This window comes from Canis lupus, chromosome 4 (assembly GCF_011100685.1).
Source record: "Canis lupus familiaris isolate Mischka breed German Shepherd chromosome 4, alternate assembly UU_Cfam_GSD_1.0, whole genome shotgun sequence".
Lineage (NCBI taxonomy): Eukaryota > Metazoa > Chordata > Mammalia > Carnivora > Canidae > Canis > Canis lupus.
Window position 1 is genome coordinate 3,641,126 of NC_049225.1, and position 20,736 is coordinate 3,661,861.

At 42.6% G+C, this 20,736-nt stretch overlaps 1 protein-coding gene across 7 annotated transcripts in view; it reads right to left on the reverse strand.

Moving 5' to 3' along the window:
* MTR (5-methyltetrahydrofolate-homocysteine methyltransferase) overlaps positions 1–20,736 on the reverse strand; it is a 107,636-nt gene that overhangs the window by 49,236 nt on the left and 37,664 nt on the right. For 6 of the 7 annotated variants that reach the window (XM_038533820.1, XM_038533819.1, XM_038533824.1 and 3 more), the window contains 3 exons: positions 18,974–19,086; positions 15,469–15,609; positions 12,492–12,677 (listed from right to left, as the gene is read on the reverse strand). In XM_038533820.1, the coding sequence (XP_038389748.1) occupies positions 12,492–12,677; positions 15,469–15,609; positions 18,974–19,086 (440 nt within the window). The remainder of the gene's footprint in view (positions 1–12,491; positions 12,678–15,468; positions 15,610–18,973; positions 19,087–20,736) is intronic. The other variant, XM_038533825.1, reaches the window with a different exon arrangement.

The following is a 20,736-nucleotide window of genomic DNA, read 5'->3' on the forward strand; positions in this document are numbered from 1 at the left end:
ATCAAATCTGCTCTGAAGAAAAACTGAATACCTGCTATCACTAGAGTCCTTCTAAAAAAATAAGTCACATACAATTTTGAACAGATGTGCAAAATGTTGCTGAAGAGTGGCTACCACCACTGGACCATATGGTGAGTCTCCAAGCTGATTACTTTGAGGGAGGGTGGCCTTGGATAGAGGTGGACACTCAGCATGCTGAAGAATCAGGTCCTGGTCACATCCATCCTGACATCCTGAGAGAGCTCTCTAGGCAAGCACAGAGGGATAGGGACACTGCTGTAGCTCCGAATATTTAGGGCAGGTCCCACCCTCTGGAGAAAGGCCTAGTGGTACAACTATATAAAGAGCTCACTCTGACATCTAGGCTTTCAATGACTTTCCTGCTTTGGTATTTGTTGCACTGTTCTCTTCAGCCTTTAATCTCTCCCTGCTTCCTGCTGCTGGAGGGGTTAGATCTCACATCTGGCGGGTCAGTGCCCCCACAATGAAGCAGACCGAGGAGCTAGGGGAAAGGGAGACAGGAGCAGGCTCTGTGACCCCACTGCTCCACACTTTAGGGAAAGGGGCAAACTCTCATCTTAACTGAATTTTTTCAACAACTTACTCCTTCAGTTAGTGACATGGTTAAGACCAAGATGTGGGTCCAGAAGAAAGCAGTCAGGAGCAGGTCACCCAGGAAAGTCCAGCTGTGCACCAGAAGGCAGCACTGTACATGGGACAAGGAGGAGGGTCCTCACAGGACAGGAATTCTTTTACAGGTCAGAAAGGAATCACCAATTACCAGCCCCATAAGAACAGGGTCTTGTCTCACCAACCCTGTAGCACCTGCCATAGTGCCTACCACATTAACAGACACACAACTCCTGTCCGCTGGAGAAACAAAAGAACCTCAGAATGAACAGACGTTCAGGGTGCAGGACTCTGCCAGGAGCAGGTCACATCATGTCCGACTTGCCAAGGTTTCCTCTGTCATGTTCCTCGGCCAGGGTTATGAGATCAACTCATTGCTAAGGAGTGGTCATGCCTGAGGAGCTCACAGACCCAGAAGAGAGGTCCAGGAAAGAAGAGAATGGGAGCCACCTTCCTTTATTTGCTAGGGCTCTCAATTCCAGCTGCACATTATTACCTGGAGGGCTCCTTGCCTGTGTGCTAATACCTGAACCTCACCCTACACCCGTTAGATCAGGATCTTGAGAAGAGAACTGAGCAACAGTATTTTCTAGGAGTCCCCAGTGATTCTAGCATACAGCCAGGATGGGGCACCACCTTCTCAGGTCAAGCTACAAGAAAACCTCAGTGACAATACCATAAACCTTGGCTCAAGAAGGCATACATACTTTTTATGATTTTATGATTTACCCAGTTTACTCCTGAGCTGCACAAAGTTAGACGGCCATCGGTAGGGAGGTTTAGTTAAAAAATCCAACACCCAGGCTTTGCCAGAATATCACACTTGGGGAGAAAGGAGGTAAACCTCAACTAATCTTTGATTTGTTCATTAAGGTGGATATTGTGAGGACAAGAAAGAAAGGGTGGAAGACACCTAGATTCTGTAAAAATACAGCCTGACAAGCAACAGGGAAGGCACAAGACTACCTGTGGAGGCCAGCCAAGGGTTGCAAACCCCTCAGAATGCACTTAACATGGGTAGGAGGCCCACCCTGCCGCCACAAAATTCCCAAGAGTGGTGATGGGAAGAGGCATCTGTGCCACCATCTGGAGGGGAGCCATATGTCAGAAGGAAAAAAAGCCAAAGAAGCAAGAGCATGGAATGAAGACAGGGCAGATCCTGCCCATGGTGGAAGAGAAGAGTAGAATAGCTGGGGTCACTGGAAAAACAAGGCCAACCTGGAATGCCTCCTGGTTCACTCTCTACCTGATGGAGGGGAGATGGTGCCCCTGGCACAGCTCATGCTCCAAGCAGGCAACCTTGAGGCCAGGGACTCAGAATCAAGGAGAAAACAGACTAGATGTCAGACAGGGAAACGAGACTGCGAGGCAGTCTCCATACTATGCCAACAGCAGCCAGGAGAAGTGGATCTCAGCTGTGGCCCCTGGTGACACAGCAAATGAGGAAATCAAAAACCAGACTCCTCTGCACGGCATTATCGTGATCCAATGCCCACCCATGGCTTTTTATCTAGAAACCACGGGTAGAGGCTGCTTGCTAGAAAATCCTACTCTGAAGAGCCCAGGTGAAGCAGCACTATATCCTCACACAGGGCAAACGACTCCATTCAAATCTCTTTCACAAAGAGGAATGCCAGGCTTGTGCTAGGAAGCCAGGAACCTGAGCTGCGGAGAGACACCAGCTGTATGCTGTGCTGTTACTCTTGTGAGGTCAGTGAGCATCCCAGGCTCTGTGGAGATCTGGGACCAAGTGGCTTTGGAGGCCTCCTATTCCTCACATCCCTGCCATGAATTTCCACCTCCAAAGGTCATTTGGAGAAGTCACTTTCTTACAGAGAATTTAAGATCTGGAGCACTGGGCTGGCTCAGTCAGAGGAGTACACAGCTCTTGATCTCAGGGTTGTGAGTCTGAGCCCCATGCTGGGTATAGAGATTACACACATACATACATACATACATAAACAAACAAACTTAAAAAATAGTTTCAGATCTATAGTCCATCTTATATAAGGAAAGGCCCAAGAATAAATACTCAATCATGTAAGCTTAGCCAGGGAGTGGTGACCTCTCTAGAGCCACCAAAAAGGAGGCCCCTGAAATGTAGAAATATAGGTCAGATTTTCAGAGAGTCAGGGGAGAACATGTGAGGATCATCTCCTAGGTGTGGGTCAACTGCCTCCAGCAAGGTAAAAATAAAGGGAATTTTTTTTTTTAAAGATTTTATTTATTTATTCATGAGAAACACAGAGAGGAGAGAGAGAGAGAGGCAGAGACACAGGCAGAGGGAGAAGCAGGCTCCATGCAGGGAGCCTGACGTGGGACTCAATCCCAGGTCTCCAGGATCACGCCCTGGGCTGAAGGTGGCGCTAAACCGCTGAGCCACCTGGGCTGCCCAATAAAGAGAATTTTAAGAACAATTACTTCTGTTTCCTAGAACTATCTATGATACCATGGTGCATATTTTCCTGGAAAATACAAGACATTCAACTGAAACACATCAATTTATCTAAATTTAATAAATAAGGTATTACCAAATAAAAATCTAAAAACTCACTGCCAAAGGAAAGGAAAAATAATAATATTTACGAAAGGAGAAATAAGCCAATCCCACCAACAATAAAGCACCACAAAATACCTAAGAATATTCCTGAGATTTTCTATTTAAGAAAAACTACAAAACCTGATTAATTAATAGTAACCATGCTCCTGAATGACAACTTTGAATATTGCCAAGACAGCATGATATTCTAAGTTAGGATTAATTAAATTTTAATCAATAACCCAATGGAGCTTTATTTCTCCATAAGCTGGAAAATTATTTTTCAAATCATTTTAACATAGAAAAATGTGTAGAATATAATGGATGCACTTATAGAATATCAATTTTATATAGTGTGCATAGATGCAAACAAAATTGATATAGCCCATTCTATAATGTGATAATTATATTTCTAAGAAACCTTACATTATCAAAAATTATCATATAATATATATCATTTCAATTAGAAAAGGAAAATTAAATCTAGAAGTGAGTAGGAATAAAGTTATTTTCTCACAGAAATTTCAATGATAAAGGTGTTCAGGATTGTTAGAGTTAAAACAACTGGGAGCAGGGATGCTTCGGTGGCTCAGTCAGTTAAGCATCAGGCTCTTCATTTCAGCTCAGGTCTTGATCCCAAGCACAGCATCAGGTTTGTGCTCAGCAGGGAGTCTGCTTCTCCCTCTGCCTCTGCCCCTCCCCCTACTCATGATTTCTCTCTCTCTCTATCTTAAAAAAAAAAAAAAAAAGCCGGCGATCAAAACTACTGACATCAACGAAGACACAGAAATGCTTCCTTATTTGCCTTTCCTCTGGAAGTCTGGGGCCTAGTCCCCTCTGCCACAGGTGGCTCTGACTTGGCAGATTTCATTACAACATGAATCACAAAGGTCAACTGACATCGACAAACAAATGCAGCAACAAAAGCAGGTGTGAGTTACTCTGCTCTCTTCTGTTGCAACAGTGGTTTTCCATTTGAGAGAGCATCTTTCTCCTTAGAAGCAACCCTGTCATGCACACAAAGTGAATTTTGGTTCTTAACTGACTGCTACATCCAAAAGCGTGATGAGAACTCATCGACAGAAGACATGCCTTCATACCAAAATATCTGGATTACTGGTTTCTGTTGTTTTGCTCTTTGTAATTTTGCGGTTTATAACTGCTTACCACAATCCTTCAGTAAGCATATATAAGTCTACAGTCATATAGAAAAATGATCTCTTAATAGGAAAAGCAGTATTTAAAAGGAATCTTTAGGGACACCTCAGTGGCTCAGTGGTTTTCAGTTCAGGAGGTGATCCTGGGGTCCCAGAATCGAGTCCCAAATCGGGCTCCCTGCATGGAGCCTGCTTCCCCCTCTGCCTCTCTCTCTCTCTCTCTCTCTCTCTCTCATGAATAAATAAAAAAATAAAAATTAAAAAATAATAATAAATATTTAAAAAATAAAAGGAATCTTTAGTTCTTTATTTTTTTTTAATTTTTATTTATTTATGATAGTCACAGAGAGAGAGAGGCAGAGACACAGGCAGAGGGAGAAGCAGGCTCCATGCACCGGGAGCCCGACGTGGGATTCGATCCAGGGTCTCCAGGATCGCGCCCTGGGCCAAAGGCAGGCGCCAAACCGCTGCGCCACCCAGGGATCCCGGAATCTTTAGTTCTAACCACCTTAGTCTGGCAATTACTTCCCTTTACAGCATTTTCTTCCCATCATTACCAAATGTAGTTTTTACGTAGTCATATACACAGGGTCTAAATAACTTTGGGTTTTTAATTTCTTATTTATATTTTATAAGCACTGTCATCCTGCTCCATAATCTTTGTTATTAATATGTGAATACTCTGAATAATATTCCAACAGAATGACATAATCTAAGTTAGCATTTCTCTCCAGTTGGGCATTTAGGTTGTTAACTCTTTGCATATATAGTGTTCTTATGCTGTTGAATTCTTTTATTGGGATAATTTCCCAGAAATGAGATCATTAGCTCAAAGGGTAGGAACATTTTTATATTTCTTGGCAGGTATTATTGTCTTTCAAAAGGACCATCCCAATTGATGCTACGCTCTAGAATGAATAAAGCTTTCTGTTTACTATTGCTGGACCAGCACAGATCTTGATCATTTTTAAGTTTACTTTTACTTAGTATGGATAAGACACTATCTTAATATTGCTCTAATCTGCATTCTTTCATAACTAGCAAGTTAAAATTTTTTTCCCTACACTTTTTTATTTGTAGTCACATTCAAATCTAAATTGGGAAGACTTATTCTCAGAGAGGATCAAACACTATTCAAGGCTAACAGACAAAGCCTGGGGATTATACAAGACTTGGAAACACGCATCAGTCTTCAAGCTGGCAGACCGGGGATCCAAACTTGGCTCCAGCATGTCCTAGCCATTTGACCTTGGCTCACTGTAAAATGGGACCACAGCTACCCCAGGTGGTTGTTATGAGGACTGAGATACAGGGTTTCCGATTTTCAATCGGGGTATACATCACCTCTACAGCTTTAAAATTCCTGAAGCCAGATTTAAGAAACAAAACAAACTATCAAAGAAAAAAAAAGAGAGACAAAACAAGAAACAGACTTTTAACTGCAGAGCACACACTGATGGCCACCAGAGAGGTAGTAGGGAACAGTTGAAACGGGTGATGGAATTAAGGAAGCTGCCTGTGGTGATGCTCATCACCAGGCAATGCCCAGAATTGCTGAATCACTATACTGTACTCCTGAGATTAATGTAACACCGTACATTAAATATGCTGGAATTTAAATTTTAAAAAAAAATTACTGAAGCCAGATCTCACCCCAGACCAAATGAGGCAGGAACTCAAGGGGTAGAGCCCAGGAATGTATGTTTTTTTAAAAGCATCAGCAGAGACTACCATTCCCCACAGGAGTGTTTCTGCCTCACACTCCTGGTTAAGCACCACAGACACACAAAGCACAGAGCACTGGTTTCTCATTCTCACTCTCAGAGCTGACCTTGCTTCCTACTTCACAGAGAAAACAGAAGCAATTACAGACTCCCACCTGCACACGGCTCAGCCTGCCTCTGGATCCACACTCGTACTACGCCTTCTCTCCCGCAGTGGGAGTGAACTGCTACCCCCTTCACTTGCAGACTGACTGCCAACCCTCTCCACTTACAAGGTCAGGGACATAACAAACACTCCCTTTCTCTGGTACATCAATTCCTCCCTCTCTCTCTACCAGATCATTCCCATCAGCTTATCATATTATCACATGATCCATTTTCTCACACACACACACACTCCTCCTTAACCTCCTATCCATCTCTGGCTTCCACACTATTTCTGTTCCCTTTTACAGCAAAACTCCTCAAAAAAGGCTGTTTACACCTGCTGCCTCCAATTCTATTTTCTCTTGAACCCACTCCAATTGGGCTTTCATCTCCTTGGAAACAGTACAGCAAGATCATAAACTACCCCATTCCTAATCCAGTGATAAATTCTTTGTCTTATCCAACTTGATCTACCACAGCTCTTTAAAATAGCTCATCATGCCTTTCTTGAAGCTTGATCTCCTCTTGACTTCCAAGTGAACCTGTCCTCTGGTTCCTCTCCTACCAAAGAGGTTGCTCCTCCTCAAATTCTTCTAGTGATGTTGGAGTCTCCTCTTTTCCCCAGCCCTGAGCACTGCAGCTCCAAGATGCACTCCTAGGAGCTCTGCTCTATAGTCATTCCTTTGGGAATAGAGTCAGTCTCACGACTTTAAATCCTATCTATGTACAAATTATTCCCAAGTATATCCACCATATATCCATATATGTTAGATGATGTGTGTGATCTGTTTTTATTTCTTACTCTGTTTGCCCTCTAAGAATGCAAATTGCACAAGGACAGAGATTAGGTTTTATTCTCTGCTATCTCCCCATGGCTAGGCACACAAGATATATTTGAAAGAATTAAAGCCCGTATCTGCCTCCAACAAACAATACCAGATTTCTGTACCGATTTTTAAATGACCACTTAAGGTAACAACGAACAGCTCTTAGAAAGAAGAAATAAGACTAACAGAGGATTTGGAGAATATATGTAGGTGTAGAAATCTCATATCAAGCAGAGCAAAATGCTAGAGTTGAAAAAACAGGAAGGAAAAGATTAAAAAAAAAAAAAAGGCAATCTTTCCAAAACATCTAATATATGAATGCCACACATGACAAAAGATAAAATCATTCAAGAAAACTTGCTACAACTGTGACCATTTCATTTGTGAAATTTGGTTTCCCAAATGAAAGGGCCCACTAAGCACCCAATATAACTGATGGCTCATTGTCAAGTGATTTCAGAACACTGTTGACATATGAGGTCCCAGAAGCATCCAGAAAGTGGGAAAATAAATAGGTTTTGCAAAAAAGAACCAATGGTTAGAAGAGTACCAGTGGAAAAGTAAAAACACCAAATCCGTCACCACTACAAGGAGACAAGGAATATAAATGTCACAAGCAGAAAAGAGAGTTGACAGCAGTGGCCTCTGGGGGTCTGCAGGGCTGGGGGCTTCTGGTTTTCATACAGAGCCGCACAGAACTATTTGTAACTACCCATATATACATCTTAAGGAAAAATGAAATTTACATTGGAAGGTCCCCCCAAACTGAACCAGCAGTGGGAGACGACTGGATGACAACTTCACAGAAGCACTATTTGGCAGCATGTGCACAAATGCTTCCCGCGAACACACTTTGACCTCGCAGCCCCAGGATGAGGAAAACCACTGCGGGCCGGGGGTGGGGAGTAGATGGCTGAATGAGAGTTCTGACCACACTCATTCTACTAAAAAATTATAAACCATTGTAATTTCATTTACTAGTAGACTAAAGAAAACATGCAACTGGAATCTAATGCAACCATAGACGATGGAGTTATAACACAGATTTACTAAGATGGGAAGGTGCCAACATTCTGCTGAGTGGGAGTGAAGAGTTCCAGAACGGCAGGTGTAAACTCCTTTATACAAAACTTTCAATTTGGGATAACTTCTCCTCTTTTCTTAAATGGGCACACGACTTTCTCATGTTATTCAGGTTTTCAATGTTTCCTCTTCGGAGGGGCTTTATGAGACCACTTTTTCTAAAACAGCCAATTCTTCCTGACAGCAATCCCCTGGATTCTTTCACCCAAACATTTAGCAGAGTCTGATGAATGATACCAGATCTAGGCTCAAATCCTGGCACTACTGCTTGCTACCTGTGTGACAACAGTGACTCAAGAGTATGGAACACAAAAATAATAACATATATCTAACAGGGGCACCCGGATAGCTCCGTGGTTGAGCATCTAACTGTGGCTCAGAACGTGATCCCAGAGTCCTGGGATCGAGTCCCGCATCGGGCTCCCCACAGGCAGTCTGCTTCTCCCTCTGCCTATGTCTCTGCCTCTCTCTCTGTCTCCCATGAATAAATAAGTAAAACCTTAAAAAAAAAATACATATATATATATATACACACACAAACACCTAACATTTATATGTTGGGAAGAAAAGCTGATTTAATGTGGGTAGTGTGTGTGCCTGCTTAGTATGAGAAAAGGTTCATTATCAAAATGATCTCTTGTAAGTCAAACTCTCCCTCTTTGCAGTTGACATGATACTGTACATAGAAAACCCAAAAGACTCCACCCCAAGATTGCTAGAACTCATACAGCAATTTGGCAGCGTGGCAGGATACAGAATCAATGCCCAGAAATCAGTGGCATTTCTATACACTAACAATGAGACTGAAGAAAGAGAAATTAAGGAATCAGTTCCATTTACAATTGCACCCAAAAGCAAAAGATACCTAAGAATAAACCTAACCGAAGAGGTAAAGGATCTATACCCTAAAAACTACAGAACACTTCTGAAAGAAATTGAGGAAGACACAAAGAGATGGAAAAATACTCCATGCTCATGGATTGGAAGAAATAATATTGTGAAAATGCCAATGCTACCCAGGGCAATTTACACATTCAATACAATCCCTATCAAAATACCATGGACTTTCTTCAGAGAGTTGGAACAAATCATCTTAAGATTTGTGTGGAATCAGGGATCCCTGGGTGGCGCAGCAGTTTGGCGCCTGCCTTTGGCCCAGGGCGCGATCCTGGAGACCCAGGATCGAATCCCACGTCGGGCTCCCGGTGCATGGAGCCTGCTTCTCCCTCTGCCTATGTCTCTGCCTCTCTCTCTCTCTCTCTCTGTGTGTGACTATCATAAATAAATAAAAATTAAAAAAAGAAAAAAAAGATTTGTGTGGAATCAGAAAAGATCCCGAATAGCCAGGGGAATATTGAAAAAGAAAACCAGAGCCAGGGGCATCTCAATGACGGATTTCAGGTTGTACTACAAAGCTGTGGTCATCAAGACAGTGTGGTACTGGCACAAAAACAGACACATAGGTCAATAGAACAGAATAAAGAACCCAGAAATGGGCCCTCAACTCTATGGTCAACTAATATTCGACAAAGCAGGAAAGATTATCCACTGGAAAAAGGACAGTCTCTTCAATAAATGGTACCGGGAAAACTGAACAGTCACATGCAGAAGAATGAAACTAGACCATTCTCTTACACCAGACACAAAGATAAACTCAAAATGGATGAAAGATCTAAATATAAGACAAGAATCTATCAAAAATCCTAGAGGAGAACATAGGCAACACCCTTTCTGAACTTGGCTGGGGCCAAGTTGAACTACTGGGACTTCATCAAGATAAAATGCTTCTGCACAGCAAAAGAAACAGTCAACAAAACTAAAAGACAACCTACAGAATGGGAGAAGATATTTGCAAATGACATCTCAGATAAAGGGCTAGTATCCAAGATCTATAAAGAACTTATTAAACTCAACACCAAAAAAAACAAACAATCCAATCGTGAAATGGGCAGATCACATGAACAGAAATCTCACAGAGGAAGACATAGACATGGCCAACAAGCACATGAGAAAATGCTCCGCATCACTGGCCATCAGGGAAATGCAAATCAAAACCACAATGAGATACCACCTCACACCAGCGAGAATGGGGAAAATTAACACAGTAGGAAACCACAAATGTTAGAGAGGATGCGGAGAAAGGGGAACCCACTTGCACTGTTGGTGGGAATGTGAACTGGTGCAGCCACTCTGGAAAACTGTGTGGAGGTTCCTCAAAGAGTTAATAAAAGAACTGCCCTACGACCCAGCAATTGCACTGTTGGGGATTTACCCCAAAGATACAGATGCAATAAAACGCCGGGACACCTGCACCCCAATGTTTCTAGCAGCAATGTCCACAATAGCCAAACTGTGGAAGGAGCCTCGGTGTCCATCGAAAGATGAATGGATAAAGAAGATGTGGTTTATGTATACAATGGAATATTACTCAGCCTTTAGAAACGACAAATACCGACCATTTGCTTCAACGTGGATGGAACTGGAGGGTATTAAGCTGAGTGAAGTAAGTCAATCGGAGAAGGACAAACATTATATGGTCTCATTCATTTGGGGAATAATGAAAAATAGTGAAAAGGAATAAAGGGGAAAGGAGAGAAAATGAGTGGGAAATATCAGAGAGGGTGACGGAACATGAGAGACTCCTAATTCTGGGAAACGAACAAGGGGTCGTGGAAAGGGTCGTGGGTGGGGGGTTGGGGTGACTGGGTGACGGGATGAACCCTGGATGTTAGGCTATATGTTGGCAAATCGAACTCCAATAAAAAAATATACAAAAAAAGTTATCTCTTCTGCACCCTTTTGGATTATTTGAATTTTTCTCCTGATGAAACTATCTTTTGTACAAATACAATAACCCTTTAGTAAAAACAATTTTATTTTAAAAATACACAAAGCAGAGAAAGAAAACGGACATAAAATACCACCACTTGTCAATTATATAAAATAAAAGTCAGTATGTCCCATCTGAAACCATCCTTACCCTCTAGTTAACTAGCTTTCTTTCTCTGCTTATACAGACACACATACATCCATATAAACCTTTATTAAATAAAGTCAGGATCATGTCACCTGGTTTTTTTCCCCCCATTTTTCAATATATTATAGACATGATTCCATCACCTCATTCTCTTTACCTGGTACAGTGTATTCTGGTGGCATGTAGCAAGATTTAAGCATTCCCCTATTAATGGACTTTCAGAGTGTTTTCCATTTTGTGCTACCACAGTGCTACAATGAGTGATACCCTACATATCAGCCATTACGAGATTCCCAAAGAGGGCTGAATCATAAGGGATGGAGGTTTTATCATTGTTTTTAAAAAAATATTGAATAGACACAAAAACAGTTATAAAAGTCATGCAAAAGGGTCCCTGGCTCAGTGGGTTAAGTGTCCAACTCTTGGTTTCAGCTTAGTTCATGATCTCAGGGTCCTCAGATCAGGTCCAAGTAGGGCTCTGCACTTAGCAGGGAGTCTGCTTCTCCCTTTCCCACTGCCCCTCCCCTCACTGCATTTTTCTCTTCAAAATAAATAAATAAATCTTTAAAAAAAATAAAGTGACAATACAATATAGTCACCACACACCCATCACTCAGTTGAACTATCATTATGTTTGAAGCTTCCCATTGCCCCTCTGTGATTCCATGGCAGAGACATTATAGGAGGTGCCATTTGTCAACCTTTTACTTCTCTCTTTGATAAAAGAAAGAAATATCTCACTAATACTTCCTTTTCCATATCTTTAATTATTATAAAATAGAGTATCTTCTCATAGGTTTATTGGCTATTTGTATTTCTTCTTCCATAAACTGCTTATTCATTTCCTTTGTTTAGTCTCCTTTTGGATTGATTTGGGTGTTTTATTTTCTGATTTGAGGAAATGCTGCATATTGGGGATATTAACCCACTGCTACTACTCATGCTGCAGACAGTACCACATCCTTCACCATAGAAAGTGTTATGTCTCCATGCAGATGGCTCTATTAATTCTCCTTCTGGCTTCCCAAGTTTAGATGACTATTTTGCCCATATACTCTTCAGAATTTTGTTTTATACACTTAGACTGTTAACTCACATAGACCTTATTTTAGCATATGGTGGGAAATAGGGCTCTATTTTATTTTTTTCCAAATGCACAGCCAGTCATTCTCATAGAATTTACTGAATAATTCCTTTCTCTATAAAGACTTCATTATGCATCTAATTTTGACATGCATATATAAATACAAGTATCTGTACATGTGTATGACCTGTGTGTGTGTGTGTGTGTGTGTGGACACATATGGCACTTGTGGTGTTTACACTGCTGTTGTGGAGTCTGTTCTCTTCCATCATGCTGTCTAGACTGTGCAATGCCATAGAGTGAGGTCAAAAGAAATCACTCACCTGCCCTTCTTCATCAAAAGCCATGACCACCACAGCAGCTCCAAACTTCTTAATCTTCCTAGCCTTCTCCAAGAAGTCATCCTCTCCCTCCTTCAGACTAATGCTGTTGACAATGCATTTTCCCTGGCAGCACTTCAAGCCAGCTTCAATCACAGCAAAATTGGAAGAGTCAATGCACAGGGGCACCTAAGATCAGAAGGGCAGGAAAAATTCACGGAAGATTTACAAGTCACCACCCTCCCCAAGAGTCCTTATTTATTTCTTATTTAGGGAAACAATACACAAGAGTAGTGAGGCAGAAAAAGGACTTTAATGTATTTGTTCTTAAAGCCCAAAATACTTGGGAGTAATTCCAGTCTCACATGCATGAGAGAGAAGTTGACAAATCAAAGATCGCAGCTAAACACCGGAATGAAATCAGATGTCAGTTCACAGTGTCATCACCAGTTTGCACCTTCAAATGCCTAAACCTCAAACAGGATTCAGATATCCCTGATCTGACTCTGGGATTAGTGTTTAGCCTCACATCCCCAGGAACAGCTCTCCAGCCAATTATTCAAATTCAATCTTGGGCTCCTGGGTGACTTCCTGGTTGGGCATCTGCCCAAGTAATGATCCCATAGTCCTGGGATCGAGTCCTGCATCAGGTTCCCCGCAAGGAGACTGCTTCTCACTGGGCCTCTGTCTCTGCCTCTCTCCGTGTGTCTCTCATGAACAAATAAATAAAATCTTAAAAAAAAAAAATTCAACCTTCCCTTTAGAAAATCAAATTCCTAACTGGAAAAAGCAAACAAAAAAAAGTTTTACTCCTAGGAAGGAAAAATGTAATATTTAATAAATGCATAGAACTACAATAAAGGACAAAACTGGAATGCACAGAGAGGGTAGGTTTATTTCTCACAGTCTCCATGCATTCATGGCTCTATTCTAGGAAAGGTGAAAGTTAAGGGTTTCAAGGCAAGACTAGAGTCAAGCAAAGAAATGAAACAGGGCCGCTGATCTAAGCTCCATTACTGCACCCACTCAATAAGTATACAACTAAGGGACAACTACACTGGGCCCCGTGCTAGACCTAGGGGCAGTGACAGAGTAGGCGGCTCCCTGGCTTCCCCAAGCTTTCTGGAAGTAAGTGATTTAACAAATAACAACATGAAGCGTGGGTAAGGCGAGGGCATGAGAGGGACAAAGCTGCTATGAAAGCCTGTTTCAGGGCAGCAGACCCCCCCACATAGGCACAGGGAGAGCCAGGCAGGAGAAGTCAAGGAAAGGAAATAAGTCAATAAGGAAAGGACAAACATTATATGGTCTCATTCATTTGGGGAATATAAATAATAGTAAAAGGGAATAGAAGGGAAGGGAGAAGAAATGGGTAGGAAATATCAGAAAGGGAGACAGAACATAAAGACTCCTAACTCTGGGAAACGAACTAGGGGTGGTGTAAGGGGAGGAGGGCAGGGGGTGGGTATGAATGGGTGACGGGCACTGAGGGGGGCACTTGACGGGATGAGCACTGGGTGTTATTCTGTATGTTGGCAAATTGAACACCAATAAAAAATAAATTTATTATTTAAAAAAAAAAAAAAGGAAAGGTTCCCAGGTTTCCAGGGCCCCTGGGGCCTTCCTACGGCCATGCCTCCAAAGGGGAGAGAGCACAATGGAATGCGGGATCCAGCGATTCTACCCTTTCTAACCATGCTGGGTTTCCTACGTTTGCTAGAAAAAGGATCGGGTACCAGTGACAACACCTGACCAATGTTTTGGAGTCCCAGCTCTGCTGGTGAAAATGGGCTAGTCCCACCTTTTATGCTTGACTCCAGCTGTTCATACTTTGATCTCAAATAAATTTTGGTAGTAGGTCCAATCCAGGAAAGATACAGAAAAAAAATTACTGGAGCAGTCATAACAGTAATTAATTAATAATATCTTGTTATACAAGGCTGTTCATAGTTGAGGCACTTTTATCTTCACAGTGTGAGTCAGACACAGCAGGTATGACAGCTCCCACTTCAGGGCAGAGGAAGGAAACAGGCCAATAGTCAGCCAAATTGTCCAGGACCAGAAGAGTCTCCGACTTCTAGCACAGCCCCCTTCCCACTGCTGAACAACTGCTCTCCCTCTGATTCCGGCAGACTCAGAACAAGTCCTTTGGCTTCTCTGCACCTTAAATTCTCAAAATACTTACTCCCAAAGGAGAGATGAGGCTTTTTACTGAGGAGTTTTAAGACACAAATGAAAGATGGGTTCATGTTTTCTAGTGCTTACCACAAGACATCTAACATAAGCATCTGCTGAAGGCCTAATGAAAACCTGACAGCCCCATCTCTCAAAGCATGAGGAAGTTTCTTTAAAAAAGAACTTTACAGCAAAGGGAGAAGCAGGCTCCGAGCAGGGAGCTCGACATGGGACTCGACCCTGGGTCCCCAGGATCATACCCTGGGCTGAAGGCGGCGCTAAACCACTGAGCCGTCTGGGCTGCCTGAAGTAAAAGTTTTTAATGATTTTAGAATCCATCTAAAAAACTTGTTTCAAAAACTAGACGCAAAAATTAACTTTCATCTTTTAAAGAACAAATGCAAAGCTGACATATACTATTTCGATTAAATCTTGTTTTATAGTCTTGTTTTTACCCTGATAAGCCATGGAAGGTCTCTTCCTCCCGCAATAAGGAAGAACTGCCTGAGCGCTCCTACACTAGGAATGGACCAATGCCCTAGTAGGAAAGGGCCAGTGTATCCTTCAGAGACGTGGGAAGCAGGTTCTTCGTCTGGCTAGACACCAGAGGAAACCATTCTTGTAAGCAATTCCAGAAGCTGAGCTGAAGTCACAGCTCTCTCTAGTTTATATTGGAAGGCTAACATTAAGGGAGAAAGTGGTGGTCAGAAACCATTGGGCTTTCACAGTAGGAAAGCATGAGATGACAGATCCCTGGGACAAGTGACAAAGTTGAAGGAGTGACAGATGAGGTCATGTAAACAACCTTGGCAATGTCAGGCTCCGAAGCGATAAAGTTGCAAAATTTGGTCATGGCACTCGGACCATCAAGCATGCCATCATCCATGTTGATATCCAACACCTGCGCTCCCATTTCCACCTGTGCTTTGGCAACACTCAGTGCTTCCTGAGGAAAGAATGCCAGAGGAGGCAGTGTTAGGAGAAGGTGACTCAAGAGAAGGTCAGCAAAAGTCATCCTCACCTCCCCAGCAGTCCTTTCAAATCAGACTGGACTAACCAGCCTTCCCAAGTCCAGGCCTGCTCTCTGCCCAACAATCATTGCAGACTGACAACTGGCCTTTCTTCCACATCTCCTCCCTCCCTCACAATCCACCAAGGCTCTGTTTGCCTGCTGTAAAGAAGCTAAACTCCCCAGCCTGGTGTTCAAAGGCCCTCTGTGACCTGGCCTTGTCTCCTGCCCTTCTGGTTCCCTCCACCTGGCCGTGTCTGTTTCCACTTCAGGGTCACAGATCACATTGTCCCCTCTGCTTGGAATACAGTCCCCTTCCCTTCTATACTGTGTACAACCCAGCTCAGGCCCCATCTCCTCCAAAAAAAGTCCTCATAGAAACCATCCAAAACTTCTGTGACTCTTCAGTGTTTGCCAAGACATGCAAAGTGTGTTGCAGGCTATTGGTAAAAGTTGCATTAAATAGGAGTTAAATAAAATCCAGCAGGTTTTTAAACTGGAAGGCTTTTCAAATCCTTTCATACACTGTTACACACTGTAAATATCCAAGAACAGAATACACAGCATTCCCCACTTATGACCACTGAAGGAATACCTTATAGGATCACTGTTCCAGAGAACATAGTTTGGGTGGGAAACACTGCTTATTCCAAAATGACTGCTGCCTCTGAAATATCTGTAACAACTGTGATCATTACATCATCATGGTTTATTAGATCATCATATCCTTGTGATTTCATGTGTTGGCTTATTCCTCAAAATAGAGTGTAGGTGTTTGGAACTGTGGAAAGGTCTTACATTTCCCCTGCTCTCCTTTGGACAGTACTGGGCAAAATATACATGTTCCACGATGCTTTCCAACTAACTGATAAAACAGAGGTTATTTTAGGTCTTCACTGTACACTTCGTAATGTAATAAAACAAATAAGGATAAAATGAATAGCAATGTCCGATGTTGTCCTAATTTTTCCTTAACTTAAGAAAACCACATGGACATCTTAAGCAATCGTGATAGAGCAGGGCTGAGACCCTCTAGCAGATGCCACAAGGAAACACCGTTCATAATGACCCAAGGTTACACAGGAAAAAGCTCATAATACACTTCAGCACATCAAACAATGTTTTTCAGTTATCAGCAATGTGTTAAATATTATAAAAAATGAAAAGCATGCATCCCAATCCATGTCCTTGAAGGGCTCACATCTAGCTGGGGGCACATGACAAAGTCAGGCAATAGCTAGCAGCGCTGCCATATGTGATGTGAGTCAAGGGCAAGATGGCCTACACAATAGGAAAGGGTCTGTCTCTGCAGACTGAAATGGAGGAAGCCACCTCAGAGCGACAGTCTGCAGGCACGGGAGGATGCAGAGAGACAGCCAGCAACCTGGTGAGACCAGAGATCGAAAGAGCTGGAAAGCAGAGATGCCAACATCGACCTTTGTAGGCCAGAAAAGTCACAGAGTAAAAACTTGCAGGTCCAACCTTCCCAAATGGGCTCACTAGGAGGAAGTTATTTGTACAAGGTGAGCAAAAATCAGCACTGGAGCTTCCTCCAAAGTCAGTTCCCTTTCCACCAAACCACAAACCTAGAGGGATCACTAACTCAAGGAAAACTATAATGAAATGAGGAGTCGCCCCTAACAACCTCCTGCCAGATTCCACTGTCTCCCCTTCCTGTGTCCCCTGCAGAGTCAACTTGGGGTCCATCATGTCCTTGCTGTGAAACAACAGGAGAATAGCTTACCTTCCCCCACATGTACATCCATAAAATGGGTGCAGTGATGGTTAACTGCCTCACAGGCCTGTGAAGACTCAGTGAGTAATGATGCCTCATGCCTCATGCTGTGACCAGCACACAGTGAGACCTTACTAAAGGCTAGATAGAGGGGCACCTGTGTGGCTCAGTGGTTGAGCATCTGTCTTTGACTCAGGTCATGATCCCAGAGTCCTGCGACTGAGTCCCACATCAGGCTCCCTCCCTCCGCCTATGTCTCCGCTACTCTTTCTGTGTCTCTCAAGAATGAATAAATAAATAAAATCTTCTAAAAAAATTAAAAAATAAAGGCTAGATATTATTCCCATCCACTTTCATCTTCCTAAAATGCCCTCTGTTCACAGTATCAAATCTATCAAATCTGACAGCTCAAAGGGACACCACAGAATGACCATAAGAATCAAAATGTAAATAGAAATATGGCCATTTGAAGCAGGCTATGTAACTACGAAGGGTCATCAGGATTTCAGAGGAGAATAAACATGAAAAGAGGGCATGAGTGCAGAAGCAAGCCTCCTGGAATGTGCGGATGATGGATTGGGATGGGTGTCTAAGTGGAGAGAAATGAATGCTGCCCTAAAGAGTCTGGATTTTATCCCATCTGCAAAAAAATTGTGACCCTATGAAAGCTTCTGATCTGGGGAAGACAGTGACAAAAGCACATGATGGCAGCAAGCAGCAGTAGGAATGCAGGGAAGAGGATGGACGGGATCTGGCAAGAGCCAGCAGACCAGCTAACCGGGTGCCTTTGAGGGCTACCGAGGAGTAGGAACTAATAAGTCCATAAAGGATAAAAAAAAAGGGGTCCTTTCTTTGTGATTAAAATCAAGTCTGCTTTGATCCTGGTTTCTGGAAAACCTATTTCCTAAAGATTGTGAGACTTCAAGTGACAGTTGATGCCAAAATAAATCATCATGAAAGCCCAGACTAAATTCCTCCAACCTTAACTTCCTATTTTAATAAGGAAAAAAAAACGTATCTGGCTATTTAGGGTGGCCTCTATTGGGATTAGATTTTGCTCACCCACAGAGTGACCAAGCTTAAAACTACTATGGCTAAACCGTCATGTAAGCTTTCAAAGGCAGGGGTCTAGTCCATCTTCTCTGTGTGCTTGCTTATTTTAGTCTACAGCTAGCAGAATGAAGACCACCACACTAGTCAGTTGTTAGATGTGGTCATGAGGAAGTGAGTAGGAATTCCCCTGGCTTCCCCTTCCCCTGAAGGGATTTGTGAGAAGCCAAAATGAAGAGTGTTCTCGAATTTTTAAACTCAGTTCACAGTTACTGAAAGAGCCAGACTCTGGATCCCTCCCACCTCACCCCACTTCAGATTCCAGATGCAGTTCCTTTTGACAAATAATAATAGCAGCTTCAGTTTTCCGAGGGTGATCATCCTCCCACCTGCCCATTCTCTTTTTAATCCCCAGGAGCTCTGCTCAGAACACTCTCGAAGGCAGAGCTGTTTCATTTACATGCTGTCTAGCCAAGAACATGGCAGATGCCTCAAGGGTCCTAACGAGATGCTCACTTCATAGTTTCCTGCCATGACGAGTTTAGCAAACTTCCTGGATCCTGCCACGTTACAGCGCTCTCCAATGTTAACAAAGTTGGTGTACGGTCCAATCCTGAAGGGTTCTAGACCTTAAAAGGAGAAGCATTTTGAAAATTTCCTGAAAATTCATATGATGACATTAGACAGAAAGAAATCAAATGCTTTCATGAGAAAGAAAAGACATTTCAGTCGCCCAGCCCACATGACTAGACAGGATGCCTGATGTAGGATTAGGACCATGGTCTTCTCCAGGGATCTAAACACAACAAAGGCTATATGTCACAGCTACATTTACAGCCAGAACTCCCAAAAGAAGTATTTTAGGAATTTAGATTCAAAATTTTTCTAAAGAACTGCATCATTCCAGCTCGGAGAAACAAGAAAAAATTATCGTCATATCTCTATTTAACCAAGACTGTGGGGCAAAAGCCATGAAGTTAGAATCAGAAAGATTGCTCCACAGTGGTCCACTCAGACATCAGCTTGAAGCCAGGGGGAGCAGGCTTTCATAATCTCCCCAGCAATGCATTTAGAGCTTTACCTTATGTCTTTGATGGAGAGGCCAAGAATCCATAACCAGAAAGGACAAATGGGGTCACAAGGAAGGACCCAGCTGAACCCTGGGAGACAGAAGTTGCCATGGCACACACCATGCATGAGCTGAGTGGATGCTGGGAAAAGCAGGGCTCTCTGCACCCCTTTCCTTATTTGCAAAGGGGACATAACATCTCCCCTGTTACAAGCCAGTTGGGGGGCAAACACCAGCTTTATAATTATGAACACATTAACAGAGATAAAAAGCAATATGTAAAGTATCACTACAGAAACAGCCTGTAACTGTTTTCGTTCTACTCATTATATTTAAAGTATGAGGAGAGGGAATCTTGCAGGGCAGGTTACAAGCAGGATCTAGGGACGGCCAGCCTCAGGTTCAAAGCCTCGTATGGCTATCTCAGTGCACAATCCAGGGCTTTCTTTCATCATCTCTGACCATATAAAAGACAGACATGAAAGGATGTTTTTTTGTACTTTTTTCATACTCATAACACTATTGTAAAAATGAGACTAGAGAACACTGATAAGCATATAATTAGCACAGCAATCATAGCTATTGTTGTCAATAAAACAAAACGGCTTTGGAGTCCTTTGCCAAAGTATTGGTTGAGGATGTACAAAATATCGGGGAGAGGAAAATAATGAATATAAGATGAGGAATTATGAAAGTATCCCAGATTGCTTAACAGACTGGGGAGACCATCACTTTCCTGTTCTGTCCTGTGATTTCTTCCCATTGGTAGTGACCCTCCATGTGAGCCTGAGGGCGTCCCCGATCCTTAGTCAGACCCTGGGGTTTGCGGGGCCAGCAACACATAAATACTGAAGAGGTCCCACTTCATCACTCTATGAGCACCACATACAAAGTGCTTCTCATCTGTTATAAATGCCAAGTATCTGATATAAAAACTACATTTTTTTTCTTAAGTGTGCTATCTATAAAAGAACAATTTAAGAGTATGTTTGATGTCATTCTTTTAAAATCTGATTGAAGGTGATTTTTAAAGCTATTAGAAACAGCACATGAAAGTCAAACCAGAAGAGGATTCTTTTATTCTTACATATAAATTCTTTTTAAAAATCCTATCTAGGGGCACCTGGGTGGCTCAATCGGTTAAGTGTCTGCTTTTGGCTCAGGTCACAATCCTGGGTCCTGGGATGGAGTCCCAAATCAGGCTCCCTGC